Below are 24,406 nucleotides of genomic sequence, written 5' to 3'. Positions count from 1 at the left end.
TGACTTGATCAAAACCTTTAAGATCGTGAGGGGTATTGACAGGGTGGGTGTAGATGTTTCCTTTTGCTGAACGATCTAGATCTAAGATTCACTGTTTAAAAATAAGGGGTCATTCAATTAAGACAGAGCTGAGGAGAATTATTTTATCTGAGGGTTGAGCTTCTCTAACACTTTCTCAAAAGGCAGTGGAAGCAAAGTGTTTGAATATTTTTAGCGCTAGATAGATTCTTGATTAACAAGGGTGTAAAAGGTTACTGGGGGTAGGCAGGAACTTGAGGTTGAAGTTACATTGAGACAAGCCATGATCTTATTGAATGGCGGAGCAGGATCGAAGGGCCGAGTGGCCTCCTCCTGTTCCTAATTCGTATGTCCGGCAGCACGGTAGCATAGTGGTTAGCACAATGGCTTCACAGCACTAGTGTCCCTGGTTCGATTCCCGGCTTGGGTCACTGTCTGCATGTTCTCCCTGTGTCTGTGTGAGTTTCCTCTGGGTGCTCTGGTTTCCACCCACAGTCTAAAGATGGGCAGGGGTAGGTGGATTGGCGATGCTAAATTGCCCTTAGTGTCCAAAAAAGGTAAGGTGGGGTTACGGGGATAGGGTGGAGGTGTGGGGGATAGGGTGGAGGTGTGGGGGATAGGGTGGAGGTGTGGGCTTAGGCAGGGTGCTCTTTCCAAGAGCCAGTGCAGACTCGATTGGCCGAATGGCCTCCTTCTGGACTGTAAATTCTGTTTCTATATAAGCCTAAAAATAAGTGATCGAGCCAAAACCAGAGTGATGATAATAGTGAACGAACAAGTTGGTATGCCAGGACTCCCTTGTCACCTGACCTTTTCTTTTGTTCCAGGCTGCTTTATGTATTAAATAACGGCAGACTTCTTAAGTGGTATCAGCTTAAATGGTTGGATGCTGATAAACTTTTTTTTTTAATACATTTAGAGTACTCGATTCTTTTTTCCAATTAAGGGGCCAATTAGCATGGTCAATTCACCTACCCTGCACATCTTTGGGTTGTGGGAGGTCAGACCCAGGCAGACACTGGGAGAATGTGCAAACTCCACCATACCGCTGAATTAGAAAAAGTGATCCATCACTGCTGAACAAAAGCCCACTTTGTCTGGAAGTGGTTTGAGTACAGAGAGATTTGTTGCATTGACTAAATATGTGCTTGCCTTCATTCTGCAACAGCAAGATCAAATTAGAAAGTATTACTTTGGAGTAAATATAGTGTTCAAAAGGGCCTAACTAATTGATCCCATCAGACAACTGGATTTGCAAGATATACAGAATAGAACTGCAGAGGCCTTGAATGCTGATTTTAAAATGTGATGGGATTCGGAAAAGGAAACTATGGCCGGGGGTGGGGGGGAATTTCCATCCATTCTCGTCAACAGGATCTTCCGGACCCTCCAAGAGTAAACCCCGGAAGGGGGGAAGGGGGTGGGTTCAATGGGAAATTCCTCTGACAGCAGGGACCAGACGTATCCACCGCCTGCCAAAAGTGGACTGCCGAGAAGCAGCGGAAAATCCCCCTACTTGTTGATAAACTAGCAAAATATATTCCTCCACGTCATTCATGCAAAATACAATTGTCTGGTTTTTTTTGATGCTGGTGGAAGGAACTTGTTGCTAACTTGCTGTTGTCTCTTAATTTGGCCCTGCTTAATTACGTTTGCTTAAGAGTTGCCAAGTTTCTTTCGACAACGCCACAAGGTTCAGAATGAATACTGATTAAAGACACGATACACCAGTTAGTAAGTTCAAAAGCATTGCTCATTTATTTACAGTCAAATCTACTCATGCATAAAACTCTACAACCTAAACTATCACTATTACTAAAAGCCTATACTTGGCTTCGGTTGCCCACTTTGGTTGTCAGAGGAACCATGGCCGTTGCTCGGTTCTGAGGCTGCTGGGTTGAGCTGTTTACAGGATAGCAACTAGGATTGTCTATCTCGTAGCGTGCGTTGACTTGGAACTTACTTGGTCTGGCGTAGCTGCTAGGCTGGTCTCTCTTCGCTGAGAGCCAAGGCCAAAGAAGAAAGATTCTCTCTTGGGGAATACTTTTTATACCCGAAAGGGCTTCGCGCGCTTTTGGGTGGGCCTTGAATTTGGCCTCAATTAATTGGGCTTTTCCCATTCTTATTCTATCTTCCTCCAATAGAGGGGTGGGTTCCCTGATTGCTGGGCATGCCCTAGGTGACCTTTGGTCTGCTTTGTTTGAGTCTCCTCTGGCACCAGGGAGTCTGCCTTAACATTGTTTATCTAAATGTTTCCTTTTTGTCCCCGGAGATGGCTCATTAGTATGTAGATGGCTTAGCAGTACCGGTCCTGTCTGAGAGCCAAGACTCTAATCAACAGACAGACATTGCACCTGCTTGCTTTTCAGTATTGTCCAATTTTCCCTGCATTCTTTGCAAGTGTCCATTTTGTAATCGTGGCCATCCCAGATGGCTACAAACTGCAGAGCCTTTGAATTCAAAGCAGAGGGTACTGACCAATGTTGGGGCGACTACAACCCGATCATACAGTCCTGTCAATAGTTAATGGGCTTCTGGTTGGGCTGCCGACTATCCCGCAGCGGGTCCCGCTATGTCCGGGTGGAAAACCCCAGCCTATCAGTGCATGCTATTGAACATTTAGCCCACAAAGATCTGGACAATAGCCTCAAATGGCAACACAAGCAATGCCATTTTTATCATGGATGGAGGACAGTTACCAAACAGATGTTTATAAAATAATAAAATGAACATGCTGGAAATATTCAGTAGGTTGAGCATCATCTGTAGAGAGAGAAACCTAAATATGGGATGGAATTTTCCCATATCTTTTCTGTGTCAGGTTCTCACTGATACCTGGCATGTAGAGATGTCCAATCCTACGGCAAACTGTTGTTCAAACTTAAAATCTTATAGCGGACTGCAAAACTACAGACAGGCCTGGCTCCTCCCATTAATGACTTCATCTGTATCCCACTAATTTCCATGACTTGCTTAGCCAGGGCTAAAAAAAATCCCTAAAACTATCTGTGTACCAGGGAACCATTAAAAATATAAACAATGTTCCATTAGCCCTTTATCTGTAACCAGGTAAGTGGCTGGAATGTACGATTACCTCAAACATTTACAACACCTTAATTACAGCTTTAGCAGACACGCTGTCTGTATGTATTTCAAACCAGGGGTTTTAATATCATTACTTCCACAAATGTGAAATATACATTCATCACAGTACTGACCGAAGAGAGTGTTATAAACAAGAATATTGGGGCTGTTAAAATACAGCTGGATGCTACAATTTTCAAGTTAAAATATAAAAGGGTGAACTTTGATGAGCTAAGTGGTCTTCTTCCATCCTGATGTTTCCTGTTGTGTTTTATAAAGCTAACTAGAAGTTTCGCCTCCCAGTTTTAGCCCAGGTACCTTTGACAACTAGCGTAAAATACTGCAGCATGTTTTTCATAATAAATGCCCCCTTGTGCTTCTATTAATTAAAATAAATTAAACGACAAAGCAGGAGAAAATTAATCCTTTCGTAGAATAACATTGCATCATCTATCTCTTCCACTTTTTCAGAGGGTGGTGTGTTGACATGGTAGAATCTCTGTCTCTCTCGGTTTTAAGATTCAGCTAGACTAAAATAGTATGGAAATATATTTTGGATTTTTACATAGATATGGGAAGGTTGCAGAAGGACTCTCTCAACCGGACCCAGGATTCATATGACCCATGGTTTTTAAAAAACGCCTACCAACAGGCAGCGGGAAGTGGAAGCTAAATATGCAATATGTTGATTGTCTGAAAATAGAACCATTGCAGTCGCTCCCTCATAACCAGTTTGTGGTATTGACTAACTTATCTTTGTCTATCAGGTGGATGAAGAGATCTTTTGCTCGAAAGAGATGGTATCCAGTCTGGCATTTGGCCTGGCATTCCTGCAACGTATGGACATGAAGCCTGTGGTGGTGATGGGATTATCATGTCAGCATGCTGAAGGGGGATCAAATTCATTCACCGAAACCAAATCCTTACTACTCCGGAATTGCAGGATCCTGACTGATGCACTGCACAGGAATTCCGCTGTCACTATGCCATTTTTTAATGGAGGATCCTTACTGCGAGCAGAGGCGTCTTCATCTCACAACAGGTACAGCTATTCCTGACTATGAGCAGCAAAGTTGTAAGAACATCAATGATTTGTCAGCAAGGGTATCAAGAGTCAAGTTAAATGACAATGATATACCGTTACGCAGAAATGATTGCTATCAAATCATTGTTACAGTGTCGCCGTATACGTTTTTGTCATTGTAGATTTCTCAGCATATAAGGCAAACCTGGAACAAGTAGAATCACAGAATCATTGAGAACCACAGAATTGTTACAGCACAGAAGAAGGCCATTTGGCCCATTGTGTTTGCACCTGCTCTTCAAATGAGCATCATGGCTTAGTGCCATCCCCCTGCCTTTTCCCCGTACCCCTGCACTTTGTTTCTATTCAAGTAATCATCTAATGTCCCCTTGAATGCCTTGATTAAATCTGCCTCCCCACCCTTCCAGGCGCAGCAACCCAGACCCAAACCACTCGTGCGAAAAAGCTTTTTCCTCGCATCGCAATTGCTTCTTCTGCAAATCACCTTCAATCTGTGCCCTCCTGTTCTTAATGGTTTTATGAGGGGGGGCAGTTTCTCTATATCTACTCTGTCCAGCCTCCTCATGATTTTGAACATCTCTATCAAAACTCATCTCAACTTTCTTCTCTCCCGTGGGTACTGTCCCAATCTATCTCCAGGCATGGTGGGTGGCATGGTAGCACAGTGGTTAGCGTTGTCGCTTCACAGCTCCAGGGTCCCAGGTTTGATTCCTGGCTTGGGTCACTGTCTGTGCGGAGTCTGCACGTTCTCCCCGTGTCTGCGTGGGTTTCCTCTGGGAGCTCCGGTTTCCTCCCACAGCCCAAAGACGTGCAGGCTAGCTGGATTGGCCATGCTAAATTGCCCTTGGCATCCAAAGGGGTTGGGTGGGGTTGCTGGGTTATGGGTCTGGGGCGGAGTTGTTGGCTTAATTGGGGTGCTCTTTCCAAGGGCCGGTGCAGGCTCGATGGGCCGAACAGCCTCCTTCTGCACTGTAAATTCTATGTTCTATCCTCGTAACTGAACTTGCAGGCAGAGATTTAATTTTCCCCGCTGTGAAATTAGTTCTACTGGAAAAGGAGAAGAGGTTTCCCACTCGTTCCTCTTCCCCTTCTCCCGCCCCCCCAACCTCATGGTGATCGAATCATTAACCATAACACAGAGCTATTATCACGCACAACAATGTGGGGTGTTGGGTGCCTCTCAATGATTGTGATGCTCCATTCGTAGTGGCAAGCAGCATCAAGTACTGAGCTTTCATAAAGTTCCAAAATATTTGCACATGGTGGTTTTTCTTAGCTCGGAAATGTCAGTTTTGAATCATGCAATTTTTGTGAACAAGCCGTGGAGAGAAGAAAAGACTTCTTTATGGTCCCTCCAACTGGCAGGATTTTCCAATGCTGCTGAAGTCAATGGACCTTTGAACAGCTCGCCGCATTTTCCAGCCCACCCATAGTCTCAACCTCGAGGATGGAGTAGACATGGATCCTCTATTCAGCCGTGCCGAGATCCATTTATTGATTGCGTTTGAATTTCTAGCTGTGCCCTCCCTCAGTGGACATTTGTCCTATGAACGGTCAGGACACGTGTGCACATTCATACAAATGTTAACGGGGGATGCGTGAGAGAGAGAGACTTGCCGTAAAGATTTGGTGGAATATAGAAACTGGGCTGGCGAGCAGACACATGCACATACACACACCAGTGTTATTTCCACCCTTAAATCCTGATCTTCTAAGTTTTCTTCAAATCCCCTCGCCACAAGCCTGGCCTTTGCCTTATAAGTTCCATCCGGAAGAACCTTTACCGTGCAAATCCATCTGTGGGATAGAGCTCTTTGTCCCCTATCTGGTACTTCCGAGTATACCCCAAATTCACTCCAACTATGCAGTTCTTGCTGTTTGGCATCTTTGATAACTTTTTCATCTAACTTATTGGAAGCCACCAAAATCTCATCATGTGGGCTTCTACTCCTATTAGTATTTGTAGTCTTACTCGTGTTCCGAGACCTTGATAGACTACACCCCCTCTCCCACCTGGTATCTCGTTCTGTACTGCTACTGCTTGATCTTTCCCTTCTGCTGTGGGATGTCCTTTCAATAGTTCTCGACCTTTTCCTGTGGACCTGTTCACTATCCGATGTACTATCTGAACTGGCACTGCGTTTCTGTGTCCTCCATTTTTGAAATTTGTGTTCCCAATCCATTGTCTTGACTCCCTCCCCTGAATGCTGTACATTCAACCAATGTTTATACTTTCCAGTGGCCTTCCCTGCTCTACTAATAACAGTTGCATCCTGCCATTGACTAGACCCTTCAGGCAAGTATGTCACTTTTGTACCAACTTTTGGCAGTTGTCCTTTTGGAAAAATGGCCTGTTCTAAATCATCAGAAGTGTTGTGTTCCTCTACAGAATCCCTGTCTATATCAGTTAATTGGTCCTCATAGTTCTGTAACACATGCGTACCAGATGACACTGGTTCCTGGTCATGTCTGTCTGCTCTGTCTAAATTTGAAAATTTGTAATCTGGACCCATTATCCTTGATGAATGTATCCTCACAGTTTGATTGCCATGTTGCAAAATAATTGTTTTGCCATCTATGCCTATGATCTTTTCTGGGCCTTTCCGTTCATTAAAATTGTCTCTCTTATAGCATACTATGTCTCCTTGCTGAAAAACGGTATTTTATGGCCGTACATTGTGCCTCAAAGCTCTGCGAATTCTTTCAGAGACTTCTGCTTCCAAAATAGCTTTTCTACTGCTATGTAATGCATTTAAATGCTCAGCAAAGGCAGAGCTAATTGTAGTCCCTTCCCAAGCTGGAGGCTGGTCATCCAAAATGGATGAAATTTCAGGATTTCTACCAAACACTAATTAATAGGGACTAAAGCCCCCAACCATCTGCAATGAATTCTTTGCATGTACTGCCCATGCTAAAATTAATTTAGTTTGCAGTTTGGTCCACCTGCCACAATTTTCCAGAGCATGTCATCTATTACCGCATGCTTTCTTTCACATACACCATTATTAAATGAGCTTTCTGCAGCCGTATTCAGAACTGTGATATTCACGTTTTCTCACACATCCCTAAACTCATTAGCAAATACTCCCCCATTGTCCGTAAGGAATTTTGCCAGTTGGCCTATTCCTCTCCCTATCCATTTTTCCATGATTTGATCCAGAATTACTCTCTCTTTACTTCTTACAATCGTTGATTGACTAAATCTGGTTGCTAAATCTACAAAATGCAAAATAAATACATTATTAGCCTTATCCCAAGGTCCATGGCCACAATGTCATTAAAATCCATGGCCAAAGGTAGGGTTACTATCGGTCGTGCTGGTGTCCTTCTGTACTTCCTACAAACTTCACAGCCATCACTAACCTGTTCTATTCGGTCAGTCTTCATTCCTTCCCCTGCATCCTTTAATAAATTTTTCAGCCTCCGAGAAAATAGATGCGCAAATTGTCTATGCAGTTTTAATACAACAAGCCTTTTATCAGCTAAAGTCTCATTTTCAACTGCCATTTACACATCCTTAACAACTCTACTTGAAAAATTATTTGTCAGTAATGGAATACAATAGTGTCCCGACTGTGCAAATTGTAAGTCCACCGTCTTTCCAAAAACTGTTGCCTTATTCTGTTTCATATCCAGTTTCATGTGTGCTTTCTTCATCGACGGTCTGTTCAGATGCAAAAGTATCTCACTTGATACAACATCCGTGCTAATGAAATGATTCACTCCGACAATATTGCAAGGGATCACCACTCTTTTCAGCGACATCAGAGTATTATCATCCCCAAACCTGAAACTTGTGGAACTTTCAAATTCCTTAAACTTGTTACGATTTTCAGCATTCAAAGAGTCCAGGTAACATTTTAACCAGTCAATTCCACACACAGTAGATGTACAGCCACTGTCCAATACAGCACAGTTGAAGGATTCTGCAACCAACACCCTCATTACCGGCGTAAAACTGCTTGTCAATAGGACAATGCCTTCTTTCTGGTCACTATCATTTTCCTCTTCTAACTCTTCCGTGTCATGTGTCGCTTCAAACACTCTATTATAACGTGTTGGACAGTTTAAAGCTTAATGGTATTGAGTGTCACATCAAAAACATCGATTTATCATGCCCCGTGCATTTCTGGGGTTCATCTTCCTATTGTAGGTTCTAACTGGGTTTATGTCTTCATAATTTCCAGGTCCCGATCTCCTTCTATAGTCTTGGAACCTGTTTGTAGCCGTACGATTTCGCCATCCTGTTAGTAGCGTATCTTCCATATTCTGCTTTATTGCAGGCTGACCTATTTGGGTCATCAGAGCCATCGGAATCGAATGTTTCCCCAGAAACGTCTTTAAAGCTTCTGTCATCTGATCGAATAAAGTATACTTATCCGCAAACTGAACTCCTGTCAAAACCAGGAGCCTATCCATGTTGCTCACTTGAGCACAGTCAAGCAATTTAAAGGCCAACACAGACTGTGGAAATTCCAGGTTGTGTTTCTGCAGCTTTTTATATAGTCTGCCAAATTCCATCTGCAAAAAAACTCTAACATCACATCACCTGACACAAAGGCCACCTGAAGCCCCTTTACATATCAGTGTCAATTATTGGATACTTAACATAAATGAGACAACTAATTGGAATGCCTCTTAACCCATTACTTAACAACCAGGGCAACCAGTACCTGGACACTCCATTGCTGGCACCCAGTCAGTGAACATTGACCCTCAGCCGTTTTATTAACTATTGGCACTGACTATCCCGGAGCCCCGTGAGTGAGAGAGGGAAGACAATGAGTGAGTGCCAGGAGATACAAACCATCCTTGTCAATGATGGCCAAGCGACACCAGAGTGAAGAAGAAGATGGTGAACATCTGTTCTAAGATCGTGACTATAATATGTCTCAACAGAAAGGTGCAAATAAGCTCTAACAAAGTTAACTGGATATCCGATGAGGATGAGACGTTGGTGGGAAAGGACTTTTTTTTTTTACTGTTGGAACTGAGACCGGAGCTCATGCCTGCAAAGTGCTTGTTTTCTAGTTGGTTATTTTGGTCTGTCCTTTGTGGTATATTGTAAATGTATTTTTTTGCACTGAGATTAGGAATAAAAATAAACACCATTGCATGGCATGTTTTGCCGTCAAATATCTATATAATTTTTAGCCCACCCTCGGGCCTCCACTACCCTCACCCAAACCTGGGGTGTGACAACGTCCATAAGGATTTTCATTCACATTCAAGAGATGGAATGTTTAGCCTAAATAGGGGCATTGCAAGACCTCATGTTACATTTCTTCAATGTTCTTATATATTTCTTCAATGTTCTTATATAACAGACATGAGTAAGCCATTCAACCACCCAATCCCATTCCACCATTCAGTTAGATTACAGCAGACCTGTATAACTCCCCTTGCTCAACTTGGTGCCATATCCCTCAGTTAGATTTTTACCCAGCAAGAATCTGTCAATCTCCGTTCCGAAATTTTCAATTGACCTTTAACCCGAACAACTTTTTTGGAGGAGCAAGTTACAGATTTCCAACTACCCTTTGTGTAAAGAAGTACTTTAGGACTTTGCCAATGAATGGTCTCTCTCTCATTTAAGGTTATGCCCCCTTGTTCTTAACCTCTCCACCAGAGGAAATAGTTTCTCCATGCATACCCCATAAAAACACTTAATAGTTTTCATTTAATTTACATGCATTTCACAATAATGGCATTCAAGGGGTCTTTTGGCCTAATTCATAAAAAAAATATTTACAGTACCCAATTAATTTTTTTCCAATACAATTTAGCGTGACCAATCCACCTAGCCTGCACATCTTTGGCTTGTGGGAGCGAAACACACGCAAACACTGGGAGAATGTGCAAACTCCTCACGGACAGTGAGCCGGGATCGAACCTGGGACCTCGGTGCCGTGAGACAGCAGTGCTAACCACTGTGCCACCGTGCTGCTCTCCTACTTCTATTTCTTATGCTCTTTGACTGCCAACTCTGTTCAAAGGACTAAAGTAGCAATAGGATTGACTCTAATTTCTATTGTCTAGTTTTGGGAACGTAGTTTCAGTGGAGGAAAATCTGTTAAATTGGAGCCTGGAGTCGGGACACATTCCTATCATCTGCTCTGTGGGAGAGACCCCTGATGGACAATTGGTGCTTCTAAATTCCTTGGGTGTCACAGCGACTATTGCCAAGTTGATGCAACCCCTGAAAGTGATGTTTCTGAACAATTCAGGAGGTATTCAGGATTGTGAGAAAAAGGTGAGTAAAAGCACTTTTCTTTGCTCATTCTGGAAACGTGTTACTTCATGACCTCCTGTAGAGGATAGATAATTAGGTTGACATTTGTGTGAAAATGTTCTCTTTCATCAAACCACTGCAAAACATGCCAAGGGGTGGGGGGGTGCAGAAAATCCCACCTGCTGGTATCTCATCTACCCTTTAGCCTTGTCCCACTTCCAAGTCTACCCATGTAAGTCCACCTGATGTCAGCCTGAACCCTCTGCACCTCTCTCTCTCTCTCTCTCTCTCTCTCTCTCTCTCTCTCTCTCTCTACCAACCCTGAGTTACTGCAGAAATCCTTTTCAGTCCCTGCTGCCCTCCAAGCTGCAATGATGTTCCTCCCATGACCAGGTGCTCAGTAGAGCCCTGAACAAGCAAGAGTTCCAGACCATGAGATGACGTACTGTTTATCTCCTCCTCCAATCCCACCCCAACATTGGGCCACCCTCCTTGGGGGAGCAAAGGTCAAAATTACAAGTAAGAAGGGTGAAATAAAAAGCACAAGCGAAGGTAATGGACATTGGCGGAGATATTCTGGTGCACGGAGTACAGCCACACACCATGCAGGAGGGAGATCCAAACCAAATAAAAGTATTTGTTGGATCAGGATGCAACTTTTCAATACCCGAAGCTACCCTTAAGTCAGGAACCAACAGCTGAAAAGAGACCACATTCAACCCTGACATGTATTTGATAATATAACAAATTTTATCACAGGATCCTTAGAACTGTTGTTTTCTAAACTCTTCCGACTTCTCCAAAGATAATAAATTAATGTTTCAGCAGGATTTGTGCTGTATTTGAGGAAGTGGGGCCAATTTAAAGCATTTAGCTGAGGCAGCTGAATGTAGAGTGGATCAGAACGTGACCCTTTCATTTCACTGGGTTGGCCTCTCCAAGCGGTTTCAGATAATAGCCTGGGACAAGAATAACTTAATATTTGTCTGTAATAGGAATCATTGTAACATGACATTCTACCATTAAGAACAGAAAAATTCCTAACAATTCCTCATCCTCTAGTGTAACAGACCTGTTGATCGCTATTTCTGATGTGGCTCTGCTTTTCATTACTGTAGAAGGAAAGTGTGGGTGGAGTATTTTTAGTGTTGAATACTCCTTCAAATTAACATTGGAGACTCTGAAATGGTAGCATGTGACATTAAAATATGAATGATAACAAAATGGGATTGCTTGAATTTCCTCTCTCCATTATTTTTGAAGTGGAGATAGCCGATTTATTTTAACTTGAAACAGAATGGGAATTATACATGAATGCATTAAAGCTTATACATGTTGAGCCATATCAGCTTCTGGTATTAAAAACATGCCCTTGGGGGAAAAAGAAATTTGCGCATTTTCAGCCATTCATTTTTAAGTGTCTTTCTGCAGCTGCTCAACACCAAGAGTTTTACAATAGTAGTTAAAGATCCCATAAAGCAACAAAACCAAAGATGGAACAAAGAAAATCTTCTGTAGCTTTGATCAATGTTTCTTCCTACAAAATTCAATGGTTGGCAAGAGGACTAATCTATAGAAATGTCAAAGTTACAGTGAAGAAACGAGGCACGTATCCCAACCAGGCAATGCTGTTAGTTCTAATCCCAGTTGCCCATTTTATTTCCAAACCCCTTCAACCCTTTTTTCTCCACCCACCCGATCCAGACTAATCTGAGTTGACGTGGTTCCTGGCTCAACCAACAATGCTAGAAATGAGTTTCAAATGCTCACCGCTTTCTGTGCAAGAAGATCTCTCCTGTTACAAATCTCTTTGCATTGATGTGTGCCACTGTGGCCCCTCGTGCTTGACTCTTCAATGATTGGAAACAATAGAACATAGAACGATACAGCGCAGTACAGACCCTTCGGCCCACGATGTTGCACCGAAACAAAAGCCATCTAACCTACACTATGCCATTATCATCCATATGTTTATCCAATAAACTTTTTAATGCCCTCAATGTTGGCGAGTTCGCTACTGTTGCAGGTAGGGCATTCCACGGCCTCACTACTCTTTGCATAAAGAACCTACCTCTGACCTCTGTCCTATATCTATTACCCCTCAGTTTAAAGCTATGTTCCATCGTGCCAGCCATTTCCATCCGCGGGAGAAGGCTCTCACTGTCCACCCTATCTAACCCCCTGATCATTTTGTATCTACTCTTCTCTCCCTTATAAACATCATTACATAATTTTAAATACTTATTGGCCTGTAATCTTTTTGCATGTCTGTATTATCATTTCCAGGTGACATCCTAGTGAATCTGGGTTGTAACCCCTCTAAAATCTTAATAGCCCTCATAAAGCTTGGAATCTTTGAGGCCTTATCAGCTTTTATATAGACTAATTATAATCTCTTAATTTTTATATTCTATTCCTCAATTTATTTTCTTTTAGCCCTATCAACCTGAGGTGCTCTCTTTATTGTCTTGTTTACCTGCAACCCTAAATCCCCCTACTTTTCCACAACGCTGAGCCTACTTCCAATGATATCACCCCATACTTGTAGCAAATTCCATCTCTCACATTTTAGCCCCTCTTGCCATCTTCTCGTTATCTCTTTGCATCTTCCTTTGGTCTTCTCAAGAGCTATACCTTCTCTTCTGCAAACTTCGACATCATTCCCAATGGGGAATCTCTCCAAATCATTCATGTGCACAACAAATAGAAATGGCTGTAGATTTGAACACCAGAGGAACCCAGTGCCTAATCCCAACTGCTCTTCTGAAATACTCCCATTAATTCCTACTCCCTGTAAATAACCAATGTTCTATGCTCCCGCCTAATTCCATACTCTTTAATGTGGTCCAGTATTGTGCCCAACATTATGAGTGAAGGAACCAGACCAAACTAAGCTATGATTTTTCAGCCACTAGCAACACCAAAGCAGTATGGGCGCACAGAGGAGTTGTGTAGTGCAGTAACGTTACTGAAATTGGCATTTATGGGAACACTGGTTAGATGAGGGTCTTGTGTGTACTGAAAGTAGTTCCTAACACTTTCCTTGTACTTTAATTAACAGTGGTGCATTGATTTGTTTTTGTGGATATTGATAGCACCTTTCAGGAACCTGGATTTCAACAAACCCAGATGAAAGCGTGCTCTCTAAGACTGTAAAGATCCCATGTGGAATGAGTTTGGCTAGTCTCATCCCAATTTCTGGTTGAGAAAGACCCATACCACAAAATAGCCCACAATTTGGCACTAAATTTGCAAATCATACATAGATCGTAAAAATGGCTGGTGTGGAAATTATAGTTGGACTGATAGCACATTGTTCAGGAAGAGTAAAGGGAGCTTTACTCTGCATCTGACTATACCATATGTGACGTTTGCTAGCATCGGGAACAGGAATTAGGAAAGTATTGCATTATCCAATTTTATCAGCACCGACGTTCCTCATTTTGACGAGCACACCAATTCACCAAAGCATATATTTAATAATGCAGATTTTCCCAGTTTCAGTATAATCAGGTATTCACAACCAGCACATCATGGGGGCCCCCAGCAGTACATCTGGGAGAGTGGCCATAGCTGTTTGTGAAAGGTGACTCCCCTGGCATTGCCAGTTTCAGAGACTCTTCTGCAGCTGGCCTGCATTAGACAAGAAGACCTCATTGTAATTGTTTTTCAGTTTCGTCGTTCTCAATGCGCTGCCTCAAGTGCCAATGGGTGTTTTCAACGTCGAATCTCTCTTGGTAATCGATGTGTGGAGAACCTTCAGGTAGGTTGGTGGAGTTGATTTTGGCACCAGCCCATTAAGAAGATGGTTGGACATGTACCCAACCTCTTCCCTGGTAACCTGCTTCTACTGTCAAAGGTAGAGATTGGCAGAGGTGGACTTGTCCCTTTTGTGGAAGATCAAGTCCAATCACTTTTACACACAGGCCAATGCGTTTATAACACAGATCCCTCGAGGCTTTTATATTATTGCTTGTTATATTTTTTTTGCGAACCCATGAGATCCACAGAGGCAGCTCGTTGGAGCACCAAATCCCAGTTGTCCATAAGGTGAGGCACCAAGTCAAAAATGAAAAAGTTCTCACTGCCAAGACGGAGGGAAATCTGAAGGAAAGCAGTCAGTACAGAGATGCCTAACGAGTTTGGCTGCTGTCTTTCCCAAATTGCATGGACAACAAATTTACCCTTGCTGTAAACAAGTTAAATCCACCGATCAAAATCCATTCAATTCAATGATTTTAAAATACTTTATTGGTGTTTGAATTAGAACAGATTATCTGGGCAGGGTGGGTATAGAAGAATATGGGCCGAATGCAGGCAAGTGGGACTAGCTTTGTGATAGAAACTGGGCAGCATGGACAAGCTGGACCAAAGGGCATGTTTCCATGCTGTAAACATCTATGACTCTATCATATAGACTAGAAGATGATTGAGAGCAAGTACCAAAGCAGCTATTTATTTACTTACCAATTTTAATTTGTAAGTTTCCCTTTGCGCCCTCTTACGTTTTGTCTGAACCCCTCTCTCTGCCCTCCATGAGAGCTGCCTTGAGAAAACATTTCTGGTTTTCTCTTTCTTTTTCTCTGTGGGGACACGCCTCAGTCATGTTCACCAACCGCAGCGATTTGAGATCAGGAACTCGCTGCGTGAGGACCTCGCGAACATCTCTTTCTGCCCTAGATAGGAGCTATAAAAAAGAAGACTCTTAAAGGAGTCTCAATTTCAACACCACAAGAGGCGAAAGAAAGGGTGAAGTTTTCATAACAATTCACTTGCGGACCTCGGGGGAAACGATGACCTACGTGGATAAGAATGGTTACCATAGAAAGAGCCAGAGAGTTTGAGGTGAATAAAGTGTCGTTATTGCATCTGAAAAAAGGCAGAGTCCAGGTGACTGCTTAAAAATAAAATTACTCAAAACGCCACTGTTAAATACTTGACTGCGACTACCGGAGTCCAAATTCCACCTTAATTTACCCAGTCAGTTTACTGTATCTAGGAGCTGATTCCAGTGGCTCCATTGAATTAGTATTGGTGTTCTGCTCCAGGAACTAAGATGTAGTGCACTTACTGCAGGGAAAGTACTTTGTGAGCTAATTAAGAGATCATCTGTCTCTGTTGTTATAGTTCATTCAGAATGCACAGTGAGATTGACACGAGATCCTGACGGGTGCAAGGATTTCCTTTTTTTCCTCCCTGCAGGAAGGTAGAAGCTGTGCTGCCATGTCTGATTGCTTTCGGTATTCATTGTGCAGTGCATCTGCAATAGTCACACTTGGATTGTAATTCTCAAGCTAACATTTCACCTACTTCTGAAGGACCCGAGATCAAGATCCCAATATTTGAATTCAATGGCTATCATTAAACCTAAGGCCGTATACCTAAATCATACGGATCATCATTTAAAAGATGGACCAGACGCCCGCAGGATGGTTCAAGCTCTGTGCAGTTGTGGGTGCTCCAACGTGCTACAATAAGCACGTGAGCTTTGGGAATGTAAATCCTCATGGTTGAGCTCATCGGTCATGGTTTTGCAGGGAATTTGAATGGAACGGAGCAATTCCTGCCTGAAGGTTGGAGAAAAACTCGCCCAGAACCTAAGATACAGGAGTAGGCCATTTTACCTGTTGAGCCTGCTCCACCATTCAATAAGATCAGGGGTGATCTGTTTGTGGCCTGAAGTCCACTTTCCTCCCTACCCCTCAATAACCATCGACTCCCTTGAGATCAAGAACCTATCTCACTCGGCCTTCAATATATTCAATGACTCTCTGAGGAACTGAATTTCCAAAGATTGGTGACCATCTGAGAGAAAATTCCCCCTCATTTCCATCTTAATGGGAAACCCCTTTATTTTGAAACTGTCCCCATTAGTTCTAGGTTTCCCCCACACAAACAACCTCTCAGCATCTTCCATGTCAAGCCCCCTCAATATTTGATATGTTTCAATAAGATCACCTTTCATTCTTTTAAAAGTCAGTGGATATAGGTCTAACCTAAGACAACCCTTTCATCCCAGGAATCAATCTAGCAAACCTTCTTTGAACTGGCTTCAATGCAAGTATATCGCTTCTTGGATAAGGAGACAAAAACTGTATGCAATTTTTTTGGTGCAGTCTCTCCGATACCTTGTGCAGTTGTAGCAATACTTCCTTACTCCATCCCCCTTGCAATTGGTCTTCCTAATGACTTGCTCTACCTTCATGCTATGTCGTCTTACACAATTCCTACACATCATCTCCTACCTGTAACAGGATGGCCACGTTCCCCCTCAACAGTCTAATTTGTGGGGACCTACATTAAATGGAGACAATACATGGACTGCAATCCCCATTCAGTTTATAAAATTATTCATAATTCCTTTTCTCATTCAGACTACCTTTTTTCTCTTCTTTTTAAAGGTGGTCTCTCTTTCCTCCCCCACCACCCCCAACTGAATGGGTGTCATCACAGCTAGACCTCCCAGCGCATCCGACCCTCTCCATCCCCCAGGCCTCTGGCGGGGCTGCACTTAACACACTGGTACAAGGCACATAGCATTCGCTTGCTGCATTCATTCATCTGCTTTTAAAGAAATATCTCTTGCTGCCTCAACATGACAAATAAATTTGAAACCAGCAACAACCTTTAATGTAATCCATAAGTCCTAACACTTGATAGTAACTCATTAGTGAGCTATTTTATCGTGACTATAAGGAATTGATGTTTGTTACAGAAGTGAGTTTTGTGGGGCCCACCTAAAGTGAAATGAGCACGATGGCCACAGTCATCTGCTTCTTGCCAGCCCACATTTTCCCTCCGTACATTTTGTGGTTGGAACCCAGTCCGATGCCAACAAGTGCTCTTTGCATGTACCTTTTTAAATAGCCTTTTAAAGTCCTCTCTAGTTTCCCTGTGTTTATTTGTGTGACTTCGTTTTGGCATTCTTTTGTGTGCTGATTAAGTCAAATGAGGTATGGGTTGGTTACTACTGAGATCGAACATGTAGAATGTGACAGTTGTTTTTGTAGTGGCCAAGCTCCTATTACAAGCAAATGAAGTGGATGTAATGGCTGGACGCTTGGCTGAGGCAGCATTGTGCATGTGATGTGCATGGTTGAGATATTGTATTAGATTTTTGGACAGACCGAATTTATATTTCTCAACGATCATGTCTTGTCATACTAAATATCAATGAAATACCCTTGACATTATAATCATACATCAATCTGATATTAATGTTTTACATATACTACATAGAGCTACTAGAATTCCTACAGTACAGAAGGAGGCCATTGGGCCCATCGAGTCTGCACCGATTTGAGTCTGCATCGACTCTCCGAACGATCACTCTACCTAGGCCCCTAACCCATAACCTAAGCGACACATCTTTGGTGACTAAGGGGCAATTTAGCTTGGCCAATCCATTTAACATGCACATCTTTGAAACTGGAGACCCGGAGGGAACGCGCACGCGCGCACACACACACACTTCTTTAAATTATACATCAGATAATGCAAAGAAAAGTAAATCGATGCTGTAAGTTCACTGTGCTATTACATATATTCCCTCAAGTTGGTGACAATTGGACAGAAATAATTAAACTTCTCATAAAATATATTGACAGAAATTTGTAATGGGAAGTTTGATGAGTAAGGAGCGCAAAATTCTATGTGGTCAATGGAATCAAATTGGTACAGAGCAGAGACATTGAATGGTGTCATCGGACCATTCTGTATAATTTTCAAACCTGTGGATTTCTCTGTATTGCTTTGAAGTTTACTACATGGTGATTCGTTAGATTGTCAATCTCTCCAATGAAAATGGGCAGAGGACAGATCTCCAGCACAGAAATGTTTTATATTGACATCTTCAACTGTGATTCTACTCAGTTGAGAGTTCCTGCCTTGGAGTATCTATCACTTGGCCCAACCAATGACACCATTCCATGAATGAATTCTGGAACAAAAAGAAACCCTGCTGAGGAAGTGACAACTTCAAACAGAAACACAGTTTGCAAAGTTATCTGTGAGCCATTTCAAAATTCCGTGGTTTCCAAGAGGCCCACCAGAATGCCTGCCAAACTCTCTTCTTTGCTGCCTCTGAAACACATGAAGGTCAGTCTAACTCCAATGTGCCTCCTGTCAGAATAAAGTTGCATAAAGGAAAACGGTCCCAAGTTTAGGCTTTCGTCTTAGGATTTAAGTAGTTGCATATACATATACTAAATACTTCAGAGTGGTTCCGGCTCAACTAAAAGATCGATCTTGGACACTCATTCTACTTGTTTGTTACATTTAGAAAACCTACCTTTCAAAAGTCCCCTTGGTTATTGGTGAATCTTATGAAGCAACTGGATTCATAGAATCCCTACATTGCAGAAGGAGTCTGCACTGACCCCTGCACTGATAGAACATCCTACCTAGGCCCTGCCATATCCCCGTAACCCCACCTAACCTTTTGACAATTTAGTGTGACCAATTCACCTAACCCGCACATCATTGGACTGTGGGAGGAAACCGGAGCACCCGGAGGGAACCCACACAGACACTGGGAGAATGTGCAAACTCCACACTGACAGTCATCAGAGGTCAGAATCTAACCCGGGTCCCTGAAGTTGTGATGCAGTAGTGTTAACCACTGTGCCACCGTTCCGCTCTTTACTTGAATGTTTTAACCTTTAAAAGCCAGTCTCTTTGCTTTGTGCTCTCTGTTCTCTACAATGAAGACAGGGAATAACTGCCTAATCTGTGAGGACCACACTAAACCTTCAATCTAAGTGGATAGATATGCCAAAACTGTGCTTCCTGTAAGACAAATATTGCAATTTCCTCCTTCCTAAATTTGTCACCTAACATGTAGACACTGGGCAGTAATTTGTATGGCAGTATCGAGCCAGTATATTCCTGAGGAGAAAGGGGTGATTTCAAAACTAGTGATTTGGTAATCGTGGCTTTTTTTTTTTGAAAACCTGGGAAACAGCAGCCTCCACAAACTCAAACTGACAATCGCATTGTACAGCACACAGACAAAATAATTCACAGAACAACATTCCCTGATTTATCCAAACCATAATGGACAACTCCGTTGCTGCTCTCACACCCAAGTTCTGCGTCAATTAGAATCATAGAATCCCTACAGAGCAGAGGGAGGCCATTTGGCCCAGCGGGTCTGCACCGGCCCTCTGAAAGAGCACTCCACCTAACCCACACAGCTTGGAGTTGTAATCCTATAAGACTTGTCCTGTAAGTTCCTGATCCTATAAAGTTGCACGACCTATATATTCATGTGACTCTCCATATCAGTACCTTTCTTGATGATTGATAAGCATGTTCTTTTGCACGGTGCAGGTTGTGGGGCAGGTCAATCTTCCGTCCGACCTAGACCTCCTTTCAAATGCAAACTGGATTAGTCCGAAAGAGGAAGAGAAAACAAAAGTGATAACAGATCTCCTCAATCACATGCCATCAGAATCGTCGGCTGTCATCACTTCTGCCAACACCATACTCACAGAGCTCTTCAGCCACAGAGGTATCATTCTGCCATTTAAGATTCTTGCTGTATTTTAGACATTAATAAATTAAATCGGAAATATTCAGAGCTAGTCAGTCAATGAAATGACATACTGTGGGTTTTACATGCAAAAATTAGATTCGGCACGGTGGCACTGCTGCGCCTCAGCGCCAAGGACCTGGGTTCAAATCCGGCCTTGGGTGACTCTGTGTAGAATTTGCACTTCCTCCCCGTGTCTGCGTGGGTTTCCTCCGGGTGCTCCGGTTTCCTCCCACAGTCCAAAGATGTGCAGATTAGGTGAACTGGCCATGCTAAATTGCCCCTTAGTGTCCAACGGTTAGGTGGGGTTATGGGGATAGGGCAGGGGAGTGGGCCTAGGCAGGGTATTCTTTCCAAGGGGTCGTGGCAGATGATGTGCTGGATGGCCTCCTTTTGCACTGTAGATTCTGCACTGTGGCGATCCTATAATATTCTATGATCTAGATTCTAGTATTTATTGTACAATTACTCAAACATTCCGAGAATCAACAACACCGAAATGGACCATTCAGCCTATGTCGTTGTTTATTTTTCCCCACACGTTTCCTCCATTTTTAATGATCTCGGCTTGTATCATGTCTGTTTGAAGTGTGGTCGGCACTGTCTCAATGAGCTGAATAGCCTCCTGCACTGTAGGGATTCTATGGATACTGGACGCAATAACAGCAGCAACTGACCACTGCACAGGACAAGGAACCATTAGATTGGTGGGTCCACATTGTGGAAAGTGACCAATTTTAGCCCTAACCCTAACCAATTTCAAAAAAGAGACAACAGGAGATATAACAATAAACGGTTGTCAAATTATGTTGTGGTTAGCATCAAAGCTTGAATGTTGGAGAAGGAAATAAAAGATGTGGCAGTAAGTAAACTCAACCATGTCCTGCAAAAGTGAATTGAAGCTAGATGCATCATGAGTTCCCTGTGAAATAGAGGGAGGAGGGCAGCATGTTTGAAGCTTAGGCGAAACATGAAAGAAATGTTCTGAGGATCAATGACCAGGACATTGTAGATAAATAGAGATAAGTTGGGTTGCAATGGAGAGAGAGAGAGAGTACAATTGTAAGGTTCAAGCTTAGAAGAATACCTTGTGATAAAACAAACCTTTTTCTGGACCTTATCCTGTTGCTGAACAAAAGTGCTTTAAGAGCCTCCGTAGATCATAAAGCAGTTTTCAAGTCTAGGAACGGATTGATCACTCCGCTGTTCATTGAGCTACTGATCCAGTAATATCTCCGTTTTCAAATTCTCATCCTATGTTCAAACTCATCCATAGCCTCGTCCCCCTCTCTATATATGTAACTTCATCCAGCCCTACAACACTCCCAAGAATTTTGTATTCCTCCACTTCTCTTTTGTACATCCCACTTTCTGTTCTTGTCACCACTCGTGACCTTGCCTTCAGCATTCTGGGCCGAAATTTCTTCACCTCTTCTCTTGCTTAAAATAGCTCCTTGAAAACCAAGATTTTGCCTAGGTCTCCCAATATCTCCTTGGGTGGTTTGATGGTAAATATTCTCTGATAACTCCTCGGGAGGAGAAAATAAGTTTTTGGCACAAAAGAACAACCATGGGAGGGAAGCAGAGCACAGCAGGCCGCTCTAGGGCTGCTTTTTCCCAGTGTCTCGAGCATCGACAGTGCCATCCACATGGCTCACTACGGCCATTACCGAACTGGCGGTGGAGTAGTTGGCCCCACCACGGTCAGCATAGTGGGAGGCATGGAGCCGCCTCATCCGTTTGGGCTGTACGGAGAAGGTGGTGGTGGCAGGGTGGCGATGGTGCCAAGCACGGCAGCGGGAGAAATGCAGGAGCTCCTGGCAGCAATGGTGGGTAATGATTACCAGGAGTCGGGGGGAGGAGGAGGGCTGGGCGCTCGGGAGCTACAGCTCTACCTGAGCTTGAGGGTGGCATCACTGTCTGACTCACTGCCATTTCACCTGGCGCCAAGCTTTTCAACATAGCGGTTTCAAGTGCCCAATTTGTTCAAAATCTCTCGTTTCCAACGAGATAGAGAAACTTTATAATGTGTTTCAGCAAACCACCACTCTCCAACAATGGTGGTGTCATACCTCCTCATGTGAAACTTTAGTGCTTCGTTAGCACTTGAATTCTGAGATTGCGTCAGAACATGACGATTCTCTGCATGTTCTCCCCCACAAATCGTCTTCCTACATCTTTTATAATTGTTATTTATAGCATGTTCTATATAATAATCTTTACTAGTGTCACAATTAGGTTTACATTAACACTGCAATGAAGTTACTGTGAAAATCCCCTAGTCGCCACACTCCGGTCGGTGCCTGTTCGGGTACACAGAGGGAGAATTCAGAATGTCCAATTCACATAACCAGAATGTCTTTCGGGACTTGTTGGAGGAAACTGGAGCGCCCAGAGGAAACCCAAGCAGACACTGGGAGAACGTGTAGGCTCCACACAGACAGTGTCCCAAGCTGGGAATTGAACCAGGGTCTCTGGCACTGTGACAGTGATCCAAGCTGTGAATCGAACCAGGGTCTCTGGCGCTGTGAAGCAACAGTGCTACCGTACTGCCCATTATTCATGTACAGAGCGATTTGCCAGGACTGTATGCAGAACAATACTTTTCACTGTGCCTTGGTACACGTGACAATAAATAAATAAAGTAGGAAAGAAAACTAGCCTTTCTTTCATGCTTCCCTTCAAGTCTGTTGTGAAGAATTTAGAGAGACCGCTTTGGTAAAGAATCAAAAAATGTAGAGACTTCAGAGGAGTAGGAAGATAGCAATTGGTACTTCATAAAGCTACATTCATCGAGTCCAATAGTGGACTCCTAGAAGTTATGAGCAATAACAAGGCTGGAGTCGGGGTATTTCAGGCAGATTTAAGGTGCTGTGTGAAACAAACATGTTAGGATATCACAGCAGCATCATAGTTAACACAGTTAAACAGCATTTTGTATTGTTCAGTAATCAATAATTCACATTGAACGGAAATGTAAAATATTCACACGCCTAAATCGAAGTTCCATATTGAGAGCAAAAAATTCTAAATTGTAACTTAAATAAGACAAACATTGCTAATGGTACAAACCAATTCCCAACTCCACTCATCCCACACCTTGCTGGGTTTTTATGAAGGACAAGTGGTTGCACTTTCTGCACTACCTTGGAGTACTTTTTAGTTCTGCAGTCCTTCACCAGCTCCTCACTCATGTTTGTTTGGAAAGCCATTTTTGTTGACTCATCGTGTAATTACTAAACCATTCTTGGTAGCCTGCCAAGGTTATTTGGCGTCACAAATCCAGTTTGACCATGAGGTACCTGCCTCTGACGCCTTCCTCCCAAGCTTGGAATTATGGTTCTGTGCGTACCATCTCCTCCAGCACATCCAACGCCTGCTCTTTTTAAACCTTGGCTTTTCATTCTAATAAGGCTACTTTCTACACCACTATCTGATGATTGTGTACGCAGAACATTCACATTTGTCGACATAGGGGTAATGGGTTTAACTTTTAATATGTTGATACGAATTGTCAGTGTGCTACTAAATGATTAGTGGTATAAGTGTGCTACTAAATGATTAGTGGTATAATTGTATGTTATCAGAATGATTGCATCAGCATGTTGAATAACTAGGGAGAGAAGGTCAAATGGATTTTCGCACAAAGGCAGTAGAAAACCCACCACAAATTGTCCTATTGTTCACTGGGAAACGAACACCAGAATTGTTTTGTCAAAATAAAAAATGTGTTGAATTTGCAGTTAAAGTTTCTAGTTTTAACTCTGTTCACCAAGGAATCTGGTTGTGCAAGCTATTTGCAGGAAGTAAATATATACTGTGAGCTATAATTGGTGACCAGAACTCTCTACGTCAATGACTTTCTGTATGAACTCCCAAGTTGTTGTCTGCATTGGACCGCATTTGTTCTGTGGCACTCTAATCCTCAACTGTCCATCTCCCCCTGCAAAGCTCTTTTATGCTGAAGTGCTTTTGTGGCAAATTAATTTGTGCTTCCAAGTATCATGTGGTACTCAACGTCTCCTATGTCCAGGACTGAATTATGTATTATTTGCCATGCACTAACGGGCTATTTCCTCATGCCAACTGAACAGCTTCTTTCCAACTTGGAGCTCTCCAGGATAGTTTCCTTACTCTATTTTGGGGGAAAGAACTTTTTTTTTTTTAAATTGTAATATTAACTAAAATGGATAATTGCGCAAATCCAACGAATCGTAGTGCGTTGAGAAATCTCACATGGGCTTTGTGTGAAATCAGGTTTATTTTAATAGTTCCTCTTGGTATCCCGCCTTCAGAACGTGTTACTGATGATTCCTGTGGAATGCACGCAAACATTTGTTTTGTATACTCCATTTCACGGGTTTTTAAAGAAGACTAGAATAGCTCTAAACATGGGCTGGATCTTACGGCCCGCCGATGGACGTGATTTCAGCAAGGGCCATGTAAAATATGATGGGTGGCTATCACATCCCTTTCCCGCCCACCCCTGACCTGG

The 24,406-nt window shown here is 42.8% G+C and overlaps 1 protein-coding gene and 1 pseudogene across 6 annotated transcripts in view; both read left to right on the top strand.

The window, feature by feature from the left end:
• Positions 1-24,406, top strand: part of nags (N-acetylglutamate synthase) — a 62,685-nt gene that overhangs the window by 8,636 nt on the left and 29,643 nt on the right. For 4 of the 6 annotated variants that reach the window (XM_072487179.1, XM_072487180.1, XM_072487185.1 and 1 more), the window contains exons 2-5: positions 3,870-4,144; positions 10,187-10,400; positions 14,053-14,142; positions 19,710-19,890. In XM_072487179.1, the coding sequence (XP_072343280.1) occupies positions 3,870-4,144; positions 10,187-10,400; positions 14,053-14,142; positions 19,710-19,890 (760 nt within the window). The remainder of the gene's footprint in view (positions 1-3,869; positions 4,145-10,186; positions 10,401-14,052; positions 14,143-19,709; positions 19,891-24,406) is intronic. The other 2 variants (XM_072487181.1, XM_072487182.1) reach the window with 1 other exon arrangement.
• On the top strand, positions 21,482-22,003 carry LOC140398718 (E3 ubiquitin-protein ligase ZNRF1 pseudogene; annotated as a pseudogene).

The sequence above is a fragment of the Scyliorhinus torazame genome, chromosome 21 (assembly GCF_047496885.1).
Source record: "Scyliorhinus torazame isolate Kashiwa2021f chromosome 21, sScyTor2.1, whole genome shotgun sequence".
In the NCBI taxonomy this organism is placed as follows: Eukaryota; Metazoa; Chordata; class Chondrichthyes; order Carcharhiniformes; family Scyliorhinidae; genus Scyliorhinus; species Scyliorhinus torazame.
This window is presented reverse-complemented; position numbering and strand designations above follow the sequence as displayed.